This window comes from Gobio gobio, assembly GCF_949357685.1.
Source record: "Gobio gobio genome assembly, chromosome: 10".
Classification (NCBI taxonomy): domain Eukaryota; kingdom Metazoa; phylum Chordata; class Actinopteri; order Cypriniformes; family Gobionidae; genus Gobio; species Gobio gobio.
Genome location: NC_137116.1, coordinates 49,940,348 through 49,960,534, shown reverse-complemented (window position 1 = coordinate 49,960,534; position 20,187 = coordinate 49,940,348). Strand labels below are relative to the sequence as shown.

The following is a 20,187-nucleotide window of genomic DNA, read 5'->3' as shown; positions in this document are numbered from 1 at the left end:
TCACAACTTTTCCAGTCGAGAAAATCCAAGTCGTGTTTATTTTCCTCCACCCTCCCTCTCCGCCTCTTTTCAAACACCCTAAGGAACACTGCAAGAATACTAATGAGCATTCATATCCTAAAATAAATAAGACAAACTATGCGAAAGATTTCAAAGAATGAGTTTGGCAGTGTCCAACCAGCCATCCATCCAAATCATGTTCTGCGCAGAGGCCTTTGCTTTCTTTGGTTGCGGTTTCTCCAGGCCTAGCGCAGTGGGTGACAAAACAAAAAAAATAATACAGGACGAGTATAAGGGATTACTAACTGCACATGTATCTGGCCTGCGGGACATGAGGCATCTCTACCAGGAATTTGAAGAGCTTCAGAAGAAGTGGTGACTTACAGCGGTGACTCAACGAAGAGAAAAAAAAAATTCTGCTCGGCAGTGTCACTAACGCTCCACAATGAAGACAAAGCTTTGCGAGCAAGACGAAAAGGGAACGGGCAAGAGGAAAAAAGATAGGAGGAACTGAAGATTTCATAAGGAATGGTTCATCCAGATATAAAAATTCTGTCTTTCTATTCTATTTTGAATCTTAGGTAGATGCAAATTTCAGGGATATGTCGATGACATGACATGATCAAAATTATGACAATTATTAAAATCATTTCAATTCTTAGGTTATCTATTCCTTTAAAAGAATACGTCATGCTGTCAATTACCACGCAAACACTTTAAGGACACACTTTAGTTTAGGGTCAAATTCTCACTATTAATAACTAACTATTAAAGGGTAACTTCAGTGATTTAGCATTAAGCTTTGTATTTAAACTGGGTCATTTATGTAGTAGAAATGTGAAATTTTTGAATTTGGTGCCTTCTAGACTGAGAAAAGATCTCATGTGGATGAAAGACAACAACTCCCAGAATGCACTTTCTTCGCTGCCCTACGAGGTCACTCCGTACACTGTCGTTTTGATCTTCATAGTAATACAATCATTTCGTTCAGTTAGAGAATAAACACTACAATTAAAAACTGAACGTGTCTTTTCAATAAAGTGTGAGTGAGCCGAACAAAAGTCACGGCACAGACGCAGCTGCAGGAGTCAGATTTCATTCATCATGAAGAGCTGAGCAGAGCTGAGGTAACGTTAAGCGCCAGTCTGGCACGTTTTCAGATCGCATATGGAAGCTAAACTATCACAGGAATTCATTGAAAAGTTGAAACACTCACTTTGCTCTGCATCGATCCGTTATGAATGTCGTGCGGCCGTCTGTGTCTTACATTCTGTGCCTAAGATGAGATCTCTCCCCTATGGGTGGGTTGATAACACGCGGAACAGCTCCATCTAGTGGCTGTAGTCTCTAGATTCTGGCCAAAAAATCCTGGATTCTCTCGTCTCAGGGGGATATGAGGGGGGAAAGTACCATGATTTGAATATACTACCAGGTTTCTACTGATACAAAGCCTAATGCTAAATCACCGAAGTTACCCTTTAATAACTAACTATTAACTACGATTTATACTACGACTACTAAGACTATTGACTACTCACTTTTTTGCCTCAATAAACTCCTAATTACTGCTTATTTATAGTTACTAATGTAGTTAGCTTAAATTTAGGTATTGGGAAGGATCATGGGGTGTAGAATATGATCATGCAGATTAAGGCATTAATATGTGCTTTATAAATACTAATAAACAGCCAATATCCTAGTAATATGCATACATGGAAGCTAAACAATTAAAGCATTTAAAATCTGTTAGATTTGGTTTTTAAACTCAGGCTATGACCAGGTAAATCTGGTTACTTTTGTATGATTCTTTCATGCACAAATAACACGGAATCTGTTTAACAAATCATGATTACAATGCAAAACTCATAATTTGCGCCAAAATCAGAAATAATTTAGTGAAAAATATCTACAGATTACTTATGCATGCTGGAAATTTACCCATATAAAAAATAGTTCCATCTCAAAACAAGCATGCGTCGTGCTTTGGGAGTTCGCGAGTTCAGGCCTAGGCGGAAGACAGAAACTTGCTGAATAAAGTCGTTATTTTCGTGCAAATTTCGTTGCTGCCAATGGAGGCCTTTCTGAGCCATCGGATTTCAACAAAAATATCTTCATTTGTGTTCCGAAGATGAACAAAGGTCTTACGGGTGTCGAATGACATGAGGGTAAGTAATTAAAGACAGAATTTTCATTTTTGGGTGAACTAACCCTTTAAGACTTTTTAAAAAAGATTTAATATTATTTATTATTATTATTATTATATAAAATTACATATTAAACTAAATTTATGGGAAAAAAAGTGCTGTCAAATTGATTAATCTGTGTAAACATATACATATATATATATATATATATATATATATATATATATATATATATATATATATATATATATATATATATATATATATATATATATATATATATATATATATATATATATATATATATATATATACACACACACACACACACACACACACATTATATAAACACATATATATAAATCACACATATATTATATAAACACAAATCGCGATGAATCGATTTGACAGCACTAATTTATACACATTTTTATATATTAATTTCCATTTAAAATTGGAATCCCTGCTATCTCCAGATTTTTCATGACCAAGTGAACCCTGACTCTTAAACCCTTCAACTCGCTTGCCTCCTAGACTTTCATTTTAAGGGCATTTACTGTAGACATGTTTTCAATTAATACGCACTGGGGACGAGTCTGGATAAAACTCCACCAATGAATCTATGGTAAATGGCTAACATGCCACAGGAGAGGTTGAAAATACCTGGATAATATCTCTGACCTTCAGCACTAAAGGAAACCCAGATATGAAACCACAAAAGCTGACAGACCGACATTAAAATTCCTAACTGACTGATGGGCATCCTCAGTTCAGACGTGGTTTCACTCCCATTTTCATCCTCCACTGACTCCATCTTTAAAATAAACAGGAGGAAACAAGTGGCCATAACCATAAATAACCCATAATCTGAAACCATATTTCTCTGCGAGCTGTCAGAGGCGGTTTACACACAACATCAGGTGTTGACGGACGCCTGTTATTCCTCTTTAACTTGTGGGCAGCAGAGTGCAACCCCAGCAGGAGACGCGAGAATCTACAGTGACAGCCGCGCTGCCAAAATGTCCCACTACAGCAATATTGATTACGCTGCAGTGTAGCCATGAAGAGGACACTTGTGAAAGAGCAAGATGAAAGGCGTTGAGGATAATGACCTGGAATTCCAGCAAACCCACCATGGTCATTCCAGCACCCGTGTCAAATTGACAATTGCTCGAGCTCATGTATATTAAAAAGCAAAGCGGTTAGGGGCACCCTGCTGGCCCGGTGGTTTAGATGATATCATTGATGTCACCACTTCAAATGTCATGGCAAATTAGCTCCCAGAATTCCTCAAGCTCGCATCGAATGGAACCGCAATACCACTTAAGTTGTAGTGCAGGGTTAGCATCCGTGGTTTCCATGGCAACAGGGTACCAGCGGGTTCGGAAAACGGTCCAGGCCTGAAAAGATGCATTAGGTTGACCTCATGTGTCACATGTATGGCTTTAACTTCGCTTATTTGAATCGTGCTGTTGCAAGGATGTACAAGAGTACGGGTGATTCGCAACAGCCTATGAAGGATTACATCACACCAGCTGCTAAATCTACAGCCCCATTTCAATTATTTTTGTGTTTCTGAACTCCCTGAAATGCCTGATTGTAGTCTTGAGTTTTCTTTTGGGAACGAACATGTCATAATATTCCTCATTTAAATGATTCTCACCAAGACGTATGCAACAAAAAAACAAACAAGTCGAGGCCTGATTGAGTTGTATTAGTAGAGTGTTGCGGTTATGGTAAGGGACGTGACATTTCAGAAACGTGTTCAAAGCAGTTGACCAATCACAACACACTGGTCCAGCTGACCAATCGGATCACAATGTGCTTTTCAGAACGAGGAGCATCTTAGAGACAGGAATTACATAGTAGGGGTGTGCCCGAAGCTGAATAATGGCTTCAAAACGAATAATTCTGACACAGTCACTCCTCATGTTTGCTGGATAACAGGTGAGCCATGGGAAAACCCAATATTATACATAAGTCTTAAATTGACAGCAGGGCAGCCTATAGTGAACACGCTGCCACTTGTCCTTAAAGTGACAGTTCACCTCTAAAATGATGTCATTATTTACTAACTCTAATGGTGTTCCAAACCTGTATTCACTTCTTCTGTTGAATACCAGACAGTTGATGGTAGCGATTTTCATCCATATAATTATTTCCGACAATGGGGACCAGCAACTGTTTGGTTTCCAATATTCTTAAAAATATGTCCAACAGAAGAAAGAACTTTATTCAGGTTTAAAACAACTTGAGTGCAAGTAATCAATGACAGAATTTTAATTTTTGACTGAACTGTCCCTTTAATGTTAATACAACAACAAAAGACAAAGAGAAAATCACTCACTGCTCTTGACTGAAAAACTAATACAGTAGCTTTAATAAGAATCAATGTATATTTTATAGTGAGTGAAGTCTATGTAGTGTTTTATTTTTACATTTATTCATTCAATTTCATACTTAAATACTGCTGTACAGCTCGGAGCTGCCAGTGTAAATCTTTATATATATTTATTTTATATTATACAGTACACTAGGAATGTGTACAAGGTTTTTTAAAAGTAAAGTTTTAAGTTTAAGTAAGGTTTTTCAAGTCTATTATGTAAAATAAAGAAAGAGTATTGCAATAAAAAAATAGTATTTTTTCCTCCTTAAGCTCTTGCTGTTCGGCTAAGAATAGAATAGCAAAAATCTGTTGCGACTAGCCAACTGAACCGAAAACCGTGGTAAAAAAACCGAGGTATGTATTGAACTGTGGACTTACTGTATTGTTGCATCCCTACTTTGTTCCTACATGAACTGCCTACCTCTTTGCATATTTGTTTTTGCAGTAGTTTTTGGGGGGTTATTTTTCCGGTAAAGATAGAGATATATATCGTATATCGAGATATAGCAAAATATATTGAGATATAATTTTTGCTCCATATCGCCCAGCCCTATTTATGGGCTTTAAAATTCTACATCATACACTATTTGATATGTATATTTAAATTATTTGTACCTTCTACGATATGATGCACGAATGAACGGAATAACCACAGCAGCGCAACTCAAACAGCCGTGCTCCGTCTCTGCACGTCTCTCAGAAACTGACAGCTCTCGATCAAGAGTAACCTTATAATCAACTAAGATACATATACATTATCAACCACTTGATATGTCTATTTAAAAGTTTTAAACTTTGTATGATATGATAGGCTACATATGTCTCACTCTCTCGGAGATGGCATTTATGCAGGAATAGGCTATTCTTTACAGTTTGTACATGTTCTCCAATCAGTTATTTATCCGGTTATTTATAAGTCATTGCCAACAAAGGGAATATAACATAGTGAGCTTAACTTTTGTTATTGACCAAATACTTATTTTCCACCATAATTTGCAAATAAATTCTTTAAAAATCAGATTTTCTGGATATTTTTTTCTCATTCTGTCTCTCATAGTTGAAGTGTACCTATGATGAAAATTACAGGCCTCTCTCATCTTTTTAAGTGGGAGAACTTGCACAATTGGTGGCTGACTAAATACTTTTTTGCCCCACTGTATGTGTATATATTTATCTTATTTAACATTTATTATTACTGTTTTAATTAGAACTTTTTAATCACGAAAGTTCCCCGAGACAGGACTCAAACTCTGCCCGAAGCACAACCGCTTTACACCTCAAAGCATTGACTATACAAGGCTAGAAGACATATGCTGCAACAATATACAATATATGAAACATGAAACCTATTCGAATAGACCTCCAAAACAAAATCAAGACTTCGTAAAAGGGCATAATATGGCCTCTTTAAAGAAAATCTGCATTTCTCAAATGCAAAAACGTACAAGAAACGCTAACAGTGAACTCAATGCAAATCTGCAATAATTATATAATATTTATGCTACTTGCGTAACAAACACATTTTTACCACTGTTGCCAGATGGTCTTCTCATTATTTATTTGAAATGTATTTATTTATTACAAATACAAAGAATACAAACCATATTACTTTTGATTAGACACTTTGTATTTGAACTGATTCAAGAATCCGCTATCTGACCGTCAACTCACTCGCTGACGACGCATGCGCGAGAATATGACGCAGATCTGGCGTTCGGACACATGACCCAGAAGCGATTTGTTTACAAGCAGAGGAAGACGCGCGTATCTAAGCTGTTGAATTCTACATTGATCGTGCTTTAGGTCTCGGCGTAGTTCTCAAAATGGGGATAAAGTGTGCATTTCATGGATTCCCGAACCCCGGCGCTACATCATATTCTCGCGCATGCATCGTGGAGGCACACACGGAAGACAAGAAGAGGTTGAATAAAGTCGTTATTTAGATTTTTTTTTCCGCACAAAAACTATTGTCGTCGCATCGTAAAATTATTGTAGACTCACTGTGGTGAGATGGACTTTGTAACAACGTTTGAAGTGCCTTTTATGGGTCTTGGGAGTGTAAATGTACTGAATGCCAATGGAGGCCTAACTGAAGCCTTTCTCAGCCATCAGCTTTCAACAAAAATATCTTCATTTGTGTTCCGAAGATGAACAAAGGTCTTACGGGTGTCGAACGACATGAGGGTGAGTAATTAATGACAGAATTTTCATTTTTGGGTGAACTAACCCTTTAAGACTGTTAATTAAAAAAAAAAAAAAAAAAAATATATATATATATATATATTTGTTTATGAAATGTAACTGTCTGTACATACTGTAAGAATTTGTATTTAAATAAACATAATAACAAACAAATAGTGTTTTGTTGTGTTACATACATAAAAAATAAAACCATGCAAAATACGGGTGGGTGTCTTTATGCACCTAGGGATTTGGTTCTATTTCAGCTCAAAGTCACAATCTGATTCCCAAACAATTTTCGATGCATCTTAATTTTCCAGCAACACTGTGAGGGTGCAAATCTTTGGTGAGTTAAAGTGCCTCACAGTACAATTCTGAGGAAAAATTCTGCACAAAATAATGTACTAAATCCTGTATTATGTTTGCTCTGACCCACCAACAGAATGTGGTTATTATAATCTAGTCATTGCCGCAGAGAGTTGGCAAACATAGAAAACAATTCAAAGATTATGTTCATTTAGAAAATACAAAACATACTGTGTTATTTGCAGATCTGAAAAAACTGAAATGTACCTGAAGTCATAGGAGACGCTGGTGGTGGCGGAACCAGAAGTACTGGCTGCGTCGGTGGAGTCCTGGTCCAAACTGAATGTTTGTCCTGAACTGGTGCTAAGAATGAAGATGGACAAATCCATAAAGAGATACAGAGACAAGGAAAGAGTGTTCAATTAACAACCCATTTTACTTCTATAATGTGACATATTTCAGAGCAAAAACTATTATATTGAATATAGAATGAGATTTTACTTATCAGGAATTGATTGAAACCAGTGTTGTTAATGTTAATTACCAATATATTGTCAATTAACACATTTTTGTTCATTGAAATAAAGCTGAAATGAAATTAAACATACTTGACTAATCAGGCATAACATTATGACCTAATATTGTCTTGGTCCCCCTTTTGCTGCTAAAATAGCCCTGACCCGTTGAGGCATGGACTCCACTAGACCCAGGACCCAAGGTTTCCCAGCAGAACATTGCCCAAAGCATCACACTGCCTCCGCCAGCTTGCCTTCTTCCCATAGTGCATCATGGTGCCATGTGTTACATCCAAATGATGTAAAAGAAAACGTGATCCATCAGATCAGGCCCCCTTCTTCCATTGCTCCATGGTCCAGTTCTGATGCTCACATGCCCACTGTTGGCCCTTTCGGCGGTGGACAGGGGTCAGCATGGGCACCCTGACTGGTCTGTGTCTATGCAGCCCCATACGCAACAAACTGCAATGCACTATGTATTCTGACACCTTTCTATCAGAACCAGCATTGACTTCCTGAGCAGTAGCTCGTCTGTTTGATCGGACCACACAGGCCAGCCTTCACTTCCCACGTGCATCAATGAGCCTTGGCCGCCCATGACCCTGTCGCCGGTTCACCACTGTTCCTTCCTTGGACCACTTTTGATAGATACTGACCACTACAGACCGGGACCAACCCACAACAGCTGCACCCTTCTGAGTGATGCAAGACCTGATCACCCTGTGTGGGTTTATTCTGCGATAACAACCGTCTGGATGTACATTATCCCTTACTTATATTATACCAAAATAAAGTTTAAAATCAAATGAATTGCAAATAGTCGAATAAAACAATAAATGGAGAAAAAGTTGTTTCAATTTGACCTCATGTTACTAATCTCATCTTTCTCAATAACTTAAATCTCAGTCATACTCAAGAGGCCAAAGCAAAAGGGCTACTGAAGAATACAAAAGAAAAGAGTTGATCCGACCTGCTGCTTGCTATTCAACACAGTATACAGCGCTGGGATTGTGACTATACCAGAGTTTATCAGGACTACCATTCAAAGGACGGCAGTCATTAACTACAGTTCACGGCTTTGTGATGAAACCCAACGTGCCCTTTTTATTATGGCCGAAACCAACTCCAGACTTCTCTTTTATACTCCTCAACAATCCCTCTCAGACAGCCGCTTTCGCCTCTGAAAGCTTTGTCTGCCCCAATAGTGTTTCCAATTCTCTCATTATTCAGGCCTGTTTGAGAGATGATAACCTTTACAGAAAAGTATAATTAAATCGCTTCACCAACCGTGTTGATAAAAAAATATATTTTCCGTGGGGTGGGGTTGTGATTGGGGAAACAGTGAGAGACCTTTCCGACATTTCAAAGGGAAATAGATGGAAATGAGCATGCTTGTTCAAAAGCCAAAAAAATAGATGCTTAAACATTCAAATCAAAGGTAATGAGAAAAGGTTAAGCGTGCCGTCTGTTGCCGTGAGACTGCATTTGATTGAGACCTCATTATGTACATTGACGGAAAGGTAACAATTAATTTCTGGCAGTTTTAGCACAGGTGAGGCGACTTTATCAAAAAATCAAAGGGCAGACGTATCAAATGAGCCATCAAACCCGAAGCATGCAGATATCTGTATTATGCGCTTAATTGTTACGACGTGCCTCAGAGTCCCAACAAATTATTAAATCGCTAAGAGGACAAGGGTGAATAACGAACTACTACCACAACATAAATCGATTATGCAATATTATGGCTTAATTATGGCTTTTCCACACCAAATTTAAAATGCAAAACACTTGGAAAAACATGGATGACAAGATTTTAATGCATTAATAAACTCTATCTTACTGAGATGACTTTATTCACTTTAGGGATGGGTGGTATGACCGATATTTTATATAAAGATATTAATATATAAGGTGTAAACAATTTTCCCCCTGCTAAAATAACTAATGTATACATGATGGTATGTAGTTATTTTTGCTATACATTTAAAAAAAGTTTACACTTTATATATTATATTGTGGTAATGCTTTTTTGTGAACTATTAAAAAATGTGCAAATTAAATATTTAATCTTATTTGATTATATCTTCTATTTTTATTTCATTTTTTATCTGAAAGAAAATTCTGAAATATAATTATATAATAAAATTTATAATATAATTGTATATAATATTTATTATATTTTTTTAAATATTTTATTTTATACATTCTTATCGATATATAATTGTTTTGACTCTATATTGTTATTGGATGTTAAACATTCAAAGTCATTATATACTCACACCTGTAACCACACAGCAGTTATATTCTATATTAATATACTACATTATATTATTATAATAATTCTATATTTATTTCATACCAGTGTGCAGTCCCAATTCATCATGCTCAAATAAAATAAAATAAAATAAAATAAAATAAAAAAGGCTTTGGACTCACATGAATGATTTTGGAGCAAAAAAACAAACACCTTTTGTGTTAAGTCAATAAAGTTCAATTCACCTCTTTAAACTCTGCAGCTCGTCCAGCGTGAAGTCGAAGATGTTGGCCATGTGATGATTGGTGCTCCAGGCAGAGGTGAGGTCATTCTGCAATGATGTCACAAACAAAGTATGAAATGCAACGTTAAATTCATTTTATGGCATTGGCTCATTGTCATTTGGATGATGATGATAATCACAGCTTTGATTATGACGATCAGAGCCTTCATGGCTGTTACAGTCACTCTAGTGCCGTCTTTGAAGTTGCCCATGGCATTATTAGTCGTCCCGCCTGGAGTGTCAAGTAGTGTGTGTAGTATAAGTAAAGCATGTCAGGGGACTGGAGACCTCTCAGAAGGATTTGTCAGTTAAATGCTCCAGAGGATGACTGTAATCCTTTTTAGAAAATTTAGACAGAATGAGAGGGTAAGAGAGGGTTAGGGAGTAACAAACTAAAAGTAGCGACGTAACCCAACTAGACTTTGTCAGTAGCGCGACTACTTTTTGTTAGTTGATTGTAGTGCAGCTGAATTCTTGCGCTAAAGGCTAGTTTGACTGTTCGGCTACTTGGAATCATGAGTAGCTTGTAGCTTGGCTTTCAAAGTAGATTCTCAAACAGTGAGAGAAAAAAGGTGATGGGAGAGAAAACTAAGGCGAGAAAGAGACAAAACAACACACACGAGAAGAGCGGGGGAGAAATGCAAGGTCTGCATGGCAGCAGGCGTCAAGGAATAAAAAGAAGATCACCACGGGGCGCAGAGATGCTAGAGAGAGAGATGAAGAGAGGCAGGACAAGACATCGAAGAGTAAACTTCACACAAATTTAAAAGTCCGTACATAAGAAACCTTGTAGAAACATGGCTGATATTTCGAGAGAGAAAAAAAGAAACAAGTAGAAATTCGCTTGGCTGCATGAAATTACACCATTGAGGAATTCAAGAAACTTCAAGAAGTGCTAGAGCAGATAATCTCAGTAAGGGAAACTCAGATTTGGACTGAGATGTCAAACATAGTTTTAGAAGTCCAACACTTCACCTCTTCATGAATCTGATTTCAAGAGGACTGCACAAACTGAATTATTTAGTGTGTGTGTGTGTGTGTGTGTGTGTGTGTGTGTGTGTGTGTGTGTGTGTGTGTGTGTGTGTGTGTGTGTGTGTGTGTGTGTGTGTGTGTGTGTGTGAGTGAGTGAGTGAGTGAGTGAGTGAGTGAGTGAGTGAGTGAGTGAGTGAGTGTGAGAGAGTGAGAGAGTGAGAGAGTGAGAGAGTGAGAGAGTGAGAGAGAGAGAGAGAGAGAGAGAGAGAGAGAGAGAGAGAGAGAGAGAGAGAGAGAGAGAGAGAGAGAGAGAGAGAGAGTGAGTGAGTGTGTGTGTGGTTTAGTGATAGATCAATATATATCAGCTAGGCTAGGGTTGCCCAACCTGAGGTACGTGAAGGAACTGCAGGGGGTTTGTGAGTTGATGTAAAGCTAAAAAGATGAAATATTTTGTTTACCTTCATGGCATGTGATTAACAGAACCGTGAACATGCAAACGTGTTATTAAATAATTTCAAAACTAATATTTTAGGTACTTTTTGTGGAAATCATGACACTTTTTTTTTATTGTATTGGCTGTCTCTAGATATCAATGATGGCCACTGAGCAATTCATTTCAATTAAAGTAATAAATACACTTTAGTGGTGGCCGGCTGCATAAACTGCTTAGACTCAGGGGTTTTCAAACTGGGATCCGGGGACACCCTGGGGTCCTCCAGAAGGTTCTAAGGGGTCCCCAGAAAATTTCAGAGAATAAAAAGACAAAGCAAATATGGATAAAGTCTACCAAACATTCTAACGGTTTCATTTCTAAATATTTCTCTCCTTTCTTGCCGTTTACATACTGTTCAGAATTGTAGTATATGTTTGCTTTAGTCCCCTTTATCTCGCTCACTGGGGCTGTAAGGCGGTATTCATAACGCAGGACGTAAGCTGCTTACATACATTTATTGTGAAAGTTGCTTATACAAATCATTTTTCATTGAAATTTTCTTCTGCGAGTTTATACATCCAACATTAAGAACAGCCGATTTAAGTTTGGAAACAATATGTTGTATTTATAATGTCACACTTACTACTTATCTAACAGTTTAAATGTTTTTTTATACATAAATGGATTTTATGAAGGGGTTCCTTTATAAAAGGTTAATCATATTTAGGGGTTTTTGGCATCATAAAGTTCGAAAACCTCTGGACTAAGTAAGTCATCTCATTATCTCTCTTTAAGACTGGTCATAACCTTTTTAAATCATTTAAATAAAAACGTAGACAGGCTTATTTATTTATATATATATGGAAATATAAGACCGATTATTACGCCTTGGATAACTGCTAGTTCGTCAAACTAGTTCTTAACATAGTGTTTATAGTGGTTTTCATTCACTCCATAGTTTTAGTCATAGTCTTTAGTCATATTTTAGTCATCTGAATTGTTTTAGTTTTAGACAGTCAAGTGAATATACTAAGATTTAAGTAAACTAAAATCTAATGGGTTAACCAGCTCAACTCCTGCTATCATCTGGTTTGCATTTCTCTAAAGCCGCGTTTCCACCGCAGGAACTTTACCCCGGAACCAGGAACTTTGGGGGGGAACTCGGTGTGTTTCGACCGCAGGAACCAGGGTCTAAATGAAGTTCCGGGTAAATATTTCCCCCTCCAAACGGCCCTGCTTGCGAGGTGGGACTTTTCAAAAGTTCGCGAACTTTCGGGGGTGGGACTTGGGCGCTGAACATGCTGATTGGTTGAGCTCTCGCAGCTATTTTTTTTTTCCACCGCCATATTTACAAGTCTTTTGCGAGGTGGGTTCCGTGGGTTTTGCGTTCAGTAAATATTTTTTTGGCAACAATGGAGTTCAACAAAAAATTCGACCAATGGACCGACGACGAGGTTCAGGCTTTATTGAGCATATATGCGGAGGAGTACATCCAGCGGGAACTGGAAACGGCGACCCGTAATGAAAAGGTATACCTGAAGATATCGACTCGGTTCCAGTCACACTGGAAAACAGTGCAGAGGGAAGTTGAAGAAATTAAGACAAGATTACAAGAAATTAAAGGATCATAACAACCGGAGCGGTTCCGACCGGCGTATCAACAAGTGGTATGACCGCCTGGACGCGTTGCTGGGACACAGACCGTCCTTTTCTAGGGCAGCGGTAACGAAAGACTCGGCTAGTGCGTTGTTGGAAACCATCCAGGAATCCGAAGGTAAAGGTAAGGTAAATATATCATCTTGGTATCATCTATTAAACTCGTTGCAGTGTTTAAACACGTTGCAGTAACTTTTTTCAACGTGCTTTTCCAGACGTAACGAGTGGCCCTGATGAATCGCAGGCAACGGAGACCAGCGTGTTTTCCCCCGCGGTCACCAGTACGTTATAAAGCTGACAAAAATGTGTATATATTTAAAAACTGATGTGTAATCCTTAATGGTTTTGTTGTTTTTAATTGTAAACTTAAATTGCCCATGATAAAAATTGCACACTGGGCATTGTTCAAGCTGGGCAAACAATTGTTCATTATTTGTAGTGAAAACACTTTAAATAATTAATTGATGGTTTCTATTGTTTCATGGTTGCCTTGTGTATTAATTTCCATGTGTTTCTGTGCAATTTTTCTACTTAGAGAAAAGGAAAAGGGACTGTGACTTTTTTGATGCACTGAGGGACATGGAGGATGCTAACCGGGCCGAGGAGAGATGAGGAGGCAAGAGCTGGCATTCCACCAGTCAGAAGCGGAAGAAAGCAGAGGGACTTTCAGACCGGGTTTCTGTCTGTTCTTGGACAGTTTGTCCAGTCGTTCAAGAAGTAGCCACAATGACCAGCCGCTTGAATGAAGCATTTGCTCTACCACACTTGTACTTTATATATTGTACGTGTTGGCACAGCTCTTGGAAAGGTTACTGAAAAATACACTTTTTTTTTATATTGTTGTTTTCACATTTTATATTTTCATTTTATTGTTCTAGTAATTTATTTGTCTTTGCACACTTTTATTTTAATTTTGTAAGAACTAATCTGTCTAAAATAAAGTAAAATGTGTAAAATGTCACTGTATCTTTAATTTCCACATTCTAACTATATAACCACATTCTAATTGTATTCATATAGTGTAGGAAGCAAATAAAAGAGCTGCTGCTCGCAAGTCTTTCTGAATATGCACATAAACATATCTAGAAAACCCAAATATTATATTTTTAAATGTATAACTATGTGAATGTAGTATAATATCTTATTACCACAACTTAAGTGAAGCCATAAGTGTGGTCCTGCTTCATTTCAAATTTGAGGAAGAAGTCTCTAAAATTATGCATTTAATGAAGCATATTGTAATACTAGTCATGTGACTTTTTTTTTTTGTGAATGTTAAGATATGTTATTGTGATAAAAAATAAAATACTTGCAGTCTAGTACCTAATCTTTCAACCGCTTAATTCAGTCTATTGTTTTCATTCAATTAACTTTTCACACATCTGTCATGACTGAAACCTCATTATCCTTTTATAGAAAATGTTTTGTTTTGGAATTGAGCTATTACAACACATTCAGATTTTGGATTGCCCATCATCCCATTTTGCATTAAAATGGTCAAACCAGGTGAAAGTGCACGTTTAAATAAGCAGTGTTGGCAATGTGTGTACATAATCAGCAAAAGCAGCGCTGCTTGCATCACCTACACTTGTTATTGTTGCAGACAGTATTGCGCAAAAGTGATTACTGTCCGTCGGTAACTGGGAGAAGCAGTCGCGCGCATTCCCACGTCACCGGACTAATTTGCCTAATCTCCCCGGTACTTTAGACCGCGGTGGAAACGCAGATTGTAGCAGGTCTGGGGGAGAAAAAGTTCCTGGGAAAAAAGTTCCTGGTACAAATAGTCCCGGGTAATTTCGGTGGAAACGCGGCTTAAAATATCCAAACTCATTATATTCTCCAGGAGAAAACATCTATTAACCTGCTAATATGAATGATTCCTTTTGAAGCTTTGAACATGCAATACAGGCACAGATTTAACTGCTGTGACATATAACATGTCTATTTCTTTTGTTGTTTGATTAACATTGATGACGGACAGCAGCAGGTTTATTAGGCTACGGTCACTTTAAGGCAGATTAAGTCTGATATTCTCCCAGCTGTTTAAAAGAGAGCTCAATTACTCAATTGCCTAGAACCCTTTTTTATTAGACAGACCGTAACATCAGAACACAGATCTCAACCAGACAAGAAAGGTCATGTTATACGGCTGGTGCCGAAGTGAAATGTTACCCGGGTGAAAAACTTACATTAGGAATTGCATCCTCCAGCAGCCACTTGGACCTCTTCTTTTTCCGCTTCTCTGCAGGAACAGAGTTACTGCAACAGAGGAAGACGAGAAACATTCAGTCGACATAATTGAGCATAATAACAACTGAACTAAATAAACTGTCATTCAATGCATCATCTCCACCCACTAAACGTGTCATTACAGATTTGAGAGTCAAAACTATTGAATCCTAAAAAGGAGATGTGGCTGACAAATGTAAAATTATAGAGGAGAAGCCACGTGTCTTTCAGTGCATTCATTACGTTCTCAAAGCATGGAAAAATCTAAATTCCCTTGGAAACGTTAAAATAAATAACGACCTCAGTTGTGATCAGCCGACTGGATAAATAAACAAATAGCACTGTGAACCAATTAAAATATTTCATTGGGATCGGTCTCATGATAATCAATTTTAATGTTTCCATGTGACATTAACAAGAGGCATCATTCATAAAAATGGGAGGCACTAATAAGGAAAATAAAAGATGTGCTCAGAAATGCGTAACTAACCTGCTTCTGCTGGCCCCTTTTTTGCGGCCCCTGTGGCCCTCACTGTTCTGGGCCTTCTCTGGGAACAACTTAGTTGGGGGGTTAGGAGGGACCCTCGTCCGTAATCGGAAAATACATTTCCTCTTCTTGATCTCCTTCCCACAGAGAAACCTAAAACAAGGTGTCAGAATAAATATACACACACACATATTGAGTTTTAAATGTATATAGTACCATATTGTTCTGAATATAAGATGACCCTAGACTCAGACTGAGACTGACAGCAGAAGGTCTGGACTCTATCGCAGCTCTCATTGGTCAAGGACCGCCCAAGAGGACGTTTGACTGACATGTAACACAACCAATCACAGTTTGTTTTGTTCTGCGTCATGTTTAGGGGTGTGAAAATGTCAAGTCGATGTCCCTGCAATAACAGACCGGCGTGCGTCTATAAATGATTCATTCAAGAACGTTGTACAAGTTTACAGTCATGAACTTCACACTTTTGAAAATCCAGCGTTTAGTTTAGGGGTCTCAAACTCGCGGCCCGCAGCATGATATTTTGTGGCCCCCTTCTTGACATAAAAGTTTAGTGTTAGTGCGGCCCGCGCGTTGCTCTGAAAAGCACCTTTTTGCTGAATCGTTGCGTGTGCAGCGCTTGCCATGCTTGCTGCCTCCTTTGTGTGTATGTGTGTGTGTGTGTGTGAGAGAGAGAGTTGGCTCGCCCCTCCCTCATGCAGTATAATTGGTTGACACCGCATGATTGACAGAAACAGACGAACGAAGCTGATCACACAGTTGAAATGAATGTGGTCTAACAGCGCTCGTCAATGTCAAAATTATTGAGATGGCCAATCAAATCAAAGTAGGCGGGGTTTACGTTCTCTTTTGGCTCGTGCACAGTGCACAGTCTTCACACACAGACGGGCGCGTCAATCTATCCCGTTGCTGAGAGAGACTGTATTCTTTCCGGTGAAATCACAAAACAAAATGCAAACGTGTCCATGGTCTTATTATACAATCATTGATGAACATCTTTGATTTTAATGAAGAAAAACTACACGAGAGCGGATTAGAACCCGGAACCTTTGACTCGGTTGACAAATATTCTACCACCAGACCACTGGGGAATCCATGAATAGATCGCGGATCTATGTATTTATTCACTCACTCATGCGAAGAATATCGGGACTAATAATATATTTGATACAAATTATTGCAACTATTGTTTACAAATAGTCCCAAAAAGATTATTTCCCAACTAGAATTAGACCTAGAATTTTGCTCACTGTTCTGTTTGACCTGGTTACGGCCTTGCTGTGAATTAGTCTATTATTTAAAATAAAATTAAAATCATTCATTATTTCATATTACATGATTTAATTTCTATAGGCTATATTTAGTTCAAATTCAGAGGAACAGTTCATGTTCAGAAGAAACATTCATGTTAATAATAAAGATTGAGAAGATTGGATCAGTTGTGCTACTTTTTTTTTGGAATGCTTGAAACACTTTTTATGTGTAATACTTGATGCGGCCCAGCCTGACCCAGTCTACCTCTAGCGGCCCCCAGGTAAAATGAGTTTGAGACCCCTGGTTTAGTTGATCCTTTTAAGTGCTCATTGCTACAGTTGTAAACACGACGGCGTTCTTCTTCCATGAGGGAGTTTGGAGTTGCGGCATTTGTTTCCGTTAAAGAACGCAACACACGCGTCTCGCGGACATCCTGTAAAATTCAACCAATCGGATGACGACTTTGAAACTCCTGAAGTGTTTCCAGATAAGTGTGCCATATGCATCAGACATTCAGCCAACGTATACATATATACATATATATATATAGAGATATAGAAGATACTTTTATTTGAATTTTTTAATTTCATATTGTAATTTTTGTATTGAAAGTATGGTACATACTGGTAAAATGTACAAACGATCACAAATAAACACTTTTTGGCATACCACAAAAATAACCTGTAGCCCATCTGAATTATATAAAAATTAGGCCAGTGAAAACCATGTAGCCTACTAACATTTCATTAACAACAGAAGTGAAATCTGGGTACCGCATTATGCTTTTTAGTTTGGTTCTGTCAGCGAGGCACACAAACATGACAGTCACGCGGCTCTTAGACGGTAAGCTTTTCTTTGACTGTTAACGTTTTTAAGAGTGTCTTTTTGCGCTCACAATCTTCTAACATTACACTCTGACACAGCGAGTTTCTTGGCATACCCGCTTTACGTGTATTTGGCACCACCTATTGTTGTGGGTGTATTATTGACATGTAAAAGTCGTGACCATGAATACAAAATAAACACGTTTTTTTTTTCCAGATGCATTTCTAAGAAAAAAAACATTCTCTTATATTCGGAACAATATGGTATATTAAATATGTTACAAATATATTTATAAAAACACACACACATGCATTTATAAACACAAAAGGAAAACATTTTTCTTACTTGCTTTTATAGTTGTTTAGGGCATCAAGAATAAACTGGCCTCGTTCAGACAGAGGGGTATTGGAGAGCTGAAGGGGTAGAAATAGGTAAGATAGTCTTTGAGAGAAACTGATGGTGTGATATGAGACATTTCCTTTGCTGTTGCCTTGAGCTGTCATGTTTCAATGAAGACAAATGAAGCCCATAGGCTTCGCTATAGTTGTTAAGTCTTCTATTCAGAGAAGAGCAATTTAGCAATGCTGTTTTCTCAGATTACACATGACAACAAACAAGTTAGAACAGGGGTCTCCAACACATCGCTTACAAGATACCAGTAGCCCGTGGTCTGAATGGAGGTCGCTTGCCAAAACGTACTTCCAATCAGAGTAAGCTAATATGGACGGGTGTCTCACCCCCTCCAATGAAAATTAAATAGTTATTTGAAATATTGGCCATGGGGTTATTTTTTTATGTACACTGTAAACCCTAAACAAATGAGTTCAAACAAATGAACTTTTATGAGTATTTAGAACTTGACACATTTTAAGTAATCTGAATTGTTTAATTTTTTTCAGTTTTATGAACTTGTTTCTTTTAATTTACACAAACTGAAGTTTCACTGAAACTGGGCTGGGATTTCTATTTACCAGCATGCTTTGCCATGACACTCAAAAGAGACAGTAAATGCAAAAATTAAGTATTATAATATTACGTTTTTTTTGTTCAAGACTAATCGTGGTGAAGAGTTGAGCATGAGCTATATGACAGATATGTTAAATGTATTATATTGCTGTCCTCATTCAGCAAGTGCTATGCTAATGCTACCAAAGCATTGTGTTACCGATTTTTTTGTGTTTCGCCAACTTATTCGGGTTTACAGTGCACAGGCAGATGTAGTTACAATATAACAGAATAACAACCAACAATAGAAAAAAAAAACCTATTGGGACTTCCAAGTTTCAATCAAGCACGTCATCTCACTTATACGACTACAAGGCTGTATTAGACAGAAAAGTTTGCTTCATTACAGTGTTCACACAAAGAAAAGGGAGAAAATCCATACCATTTACAAAAAGGAATGAGAGAGTAGATTCTTCTTTACAAATAGGTGAAAGATGTGTGTGTCTAATTTGGGGCTCTAGCAACCACAAAGGCATTACTTAATTCATCATTAAGTTAGCAACAGTCTCACACAGGCACAGCATGCAGTGTAGGTTTAGCTTTTGTGTGAAATTATATGAAACAATCCGGGAATGAAAGAACTATGAATGTATAAGAAAAAGAAAAAGTTGATGGCATTTGCTTTATCTTCCCTCTGTGTAAAGCCTAATAAAGTAATATTTATAATGCTGCTTTGTTTACAGAGGTTACCGTGCACACAGATCCATTTCTGCTGTTCCATAAGCTCCACCTACTTCCAGAGAGTGGATTTACATGTTCATTCAGCTGATTTCATTTTATTGTCTCCCATTTTTCTTCAGATCAATGCAAAAATCGGACCAAATATTCGTTGCAAATTTTAACAGGTAGATGGAAAATAATCGAATGTGCATTCTTTTCTCTGACATTAGACAGAGACAGAGCGACACGCGTCATAATCTGAAGGCCACGCCCACCGGGGGGGGAAACAATCAAACCGTCTCCATTGACTTTGCATTGCGTGAAGCGACCTTTTTGTCATTTCGGACTTATAACAAAAAACTGAACAATGTATAAAAGCTGATATGAGACAAGGTGTACAGCAAACAAGCTAAACAAAACCCAGAAGCAAAAACCCAGACGTTTTTATAAGCTGTTGACCCAAAAAACGAGCGTTTAAGGACAAAAAAGTGGATTCAGGCCATTGAGACAGAGCGCGACGGGTCATATTACACTGAGAACTACAGCGACTAGAGGGGAACGTAATCAGCGACA

The 20,187-nt window shown here is 37.8% G+C and overlaps 1 protein-coding gene across 2 annotated transcripts in view; it reads right to left on the bottom strand.

Annotated features, from left to right (window-relative positions):
* Positions 1 to 20,187, bottom strand: part of phf19 (PHD finger protein 19) — a 47,064-nt gene that overhangs the window by 6,262 nt on the left and 20,615 nt on the right. For both annotated transcript variants that reach the window (XM_079827835.1, XM_079827834.1), the window contains 5 exons: positions 18,295 to 18,362; positions 15,853 to 16,002; positions 15,323 to 15,392; positions 10,035 to 10,120; positions 7,285 to 7,380 (listed from right to left, as the gene is read on the bottom strand). In XM_079827835.1, coding sequence (XP_079683961.1) covers positions 7,285 to 7,380; positions 10,035 to 10,120; positions 15,323 to 15,392; positions 15,853 to 16,002; positions 18,295 to 18,362 — 470 coding nt within the window. The remainder of the gene's footprint in view (positions 1 to 7,284; positions 7,381 to 10,034; positions 10,121 to 15,322; positions 15,393 to 15,852; positions 16,003 to 18,294; positions 18,363 to 20,187) is intronic.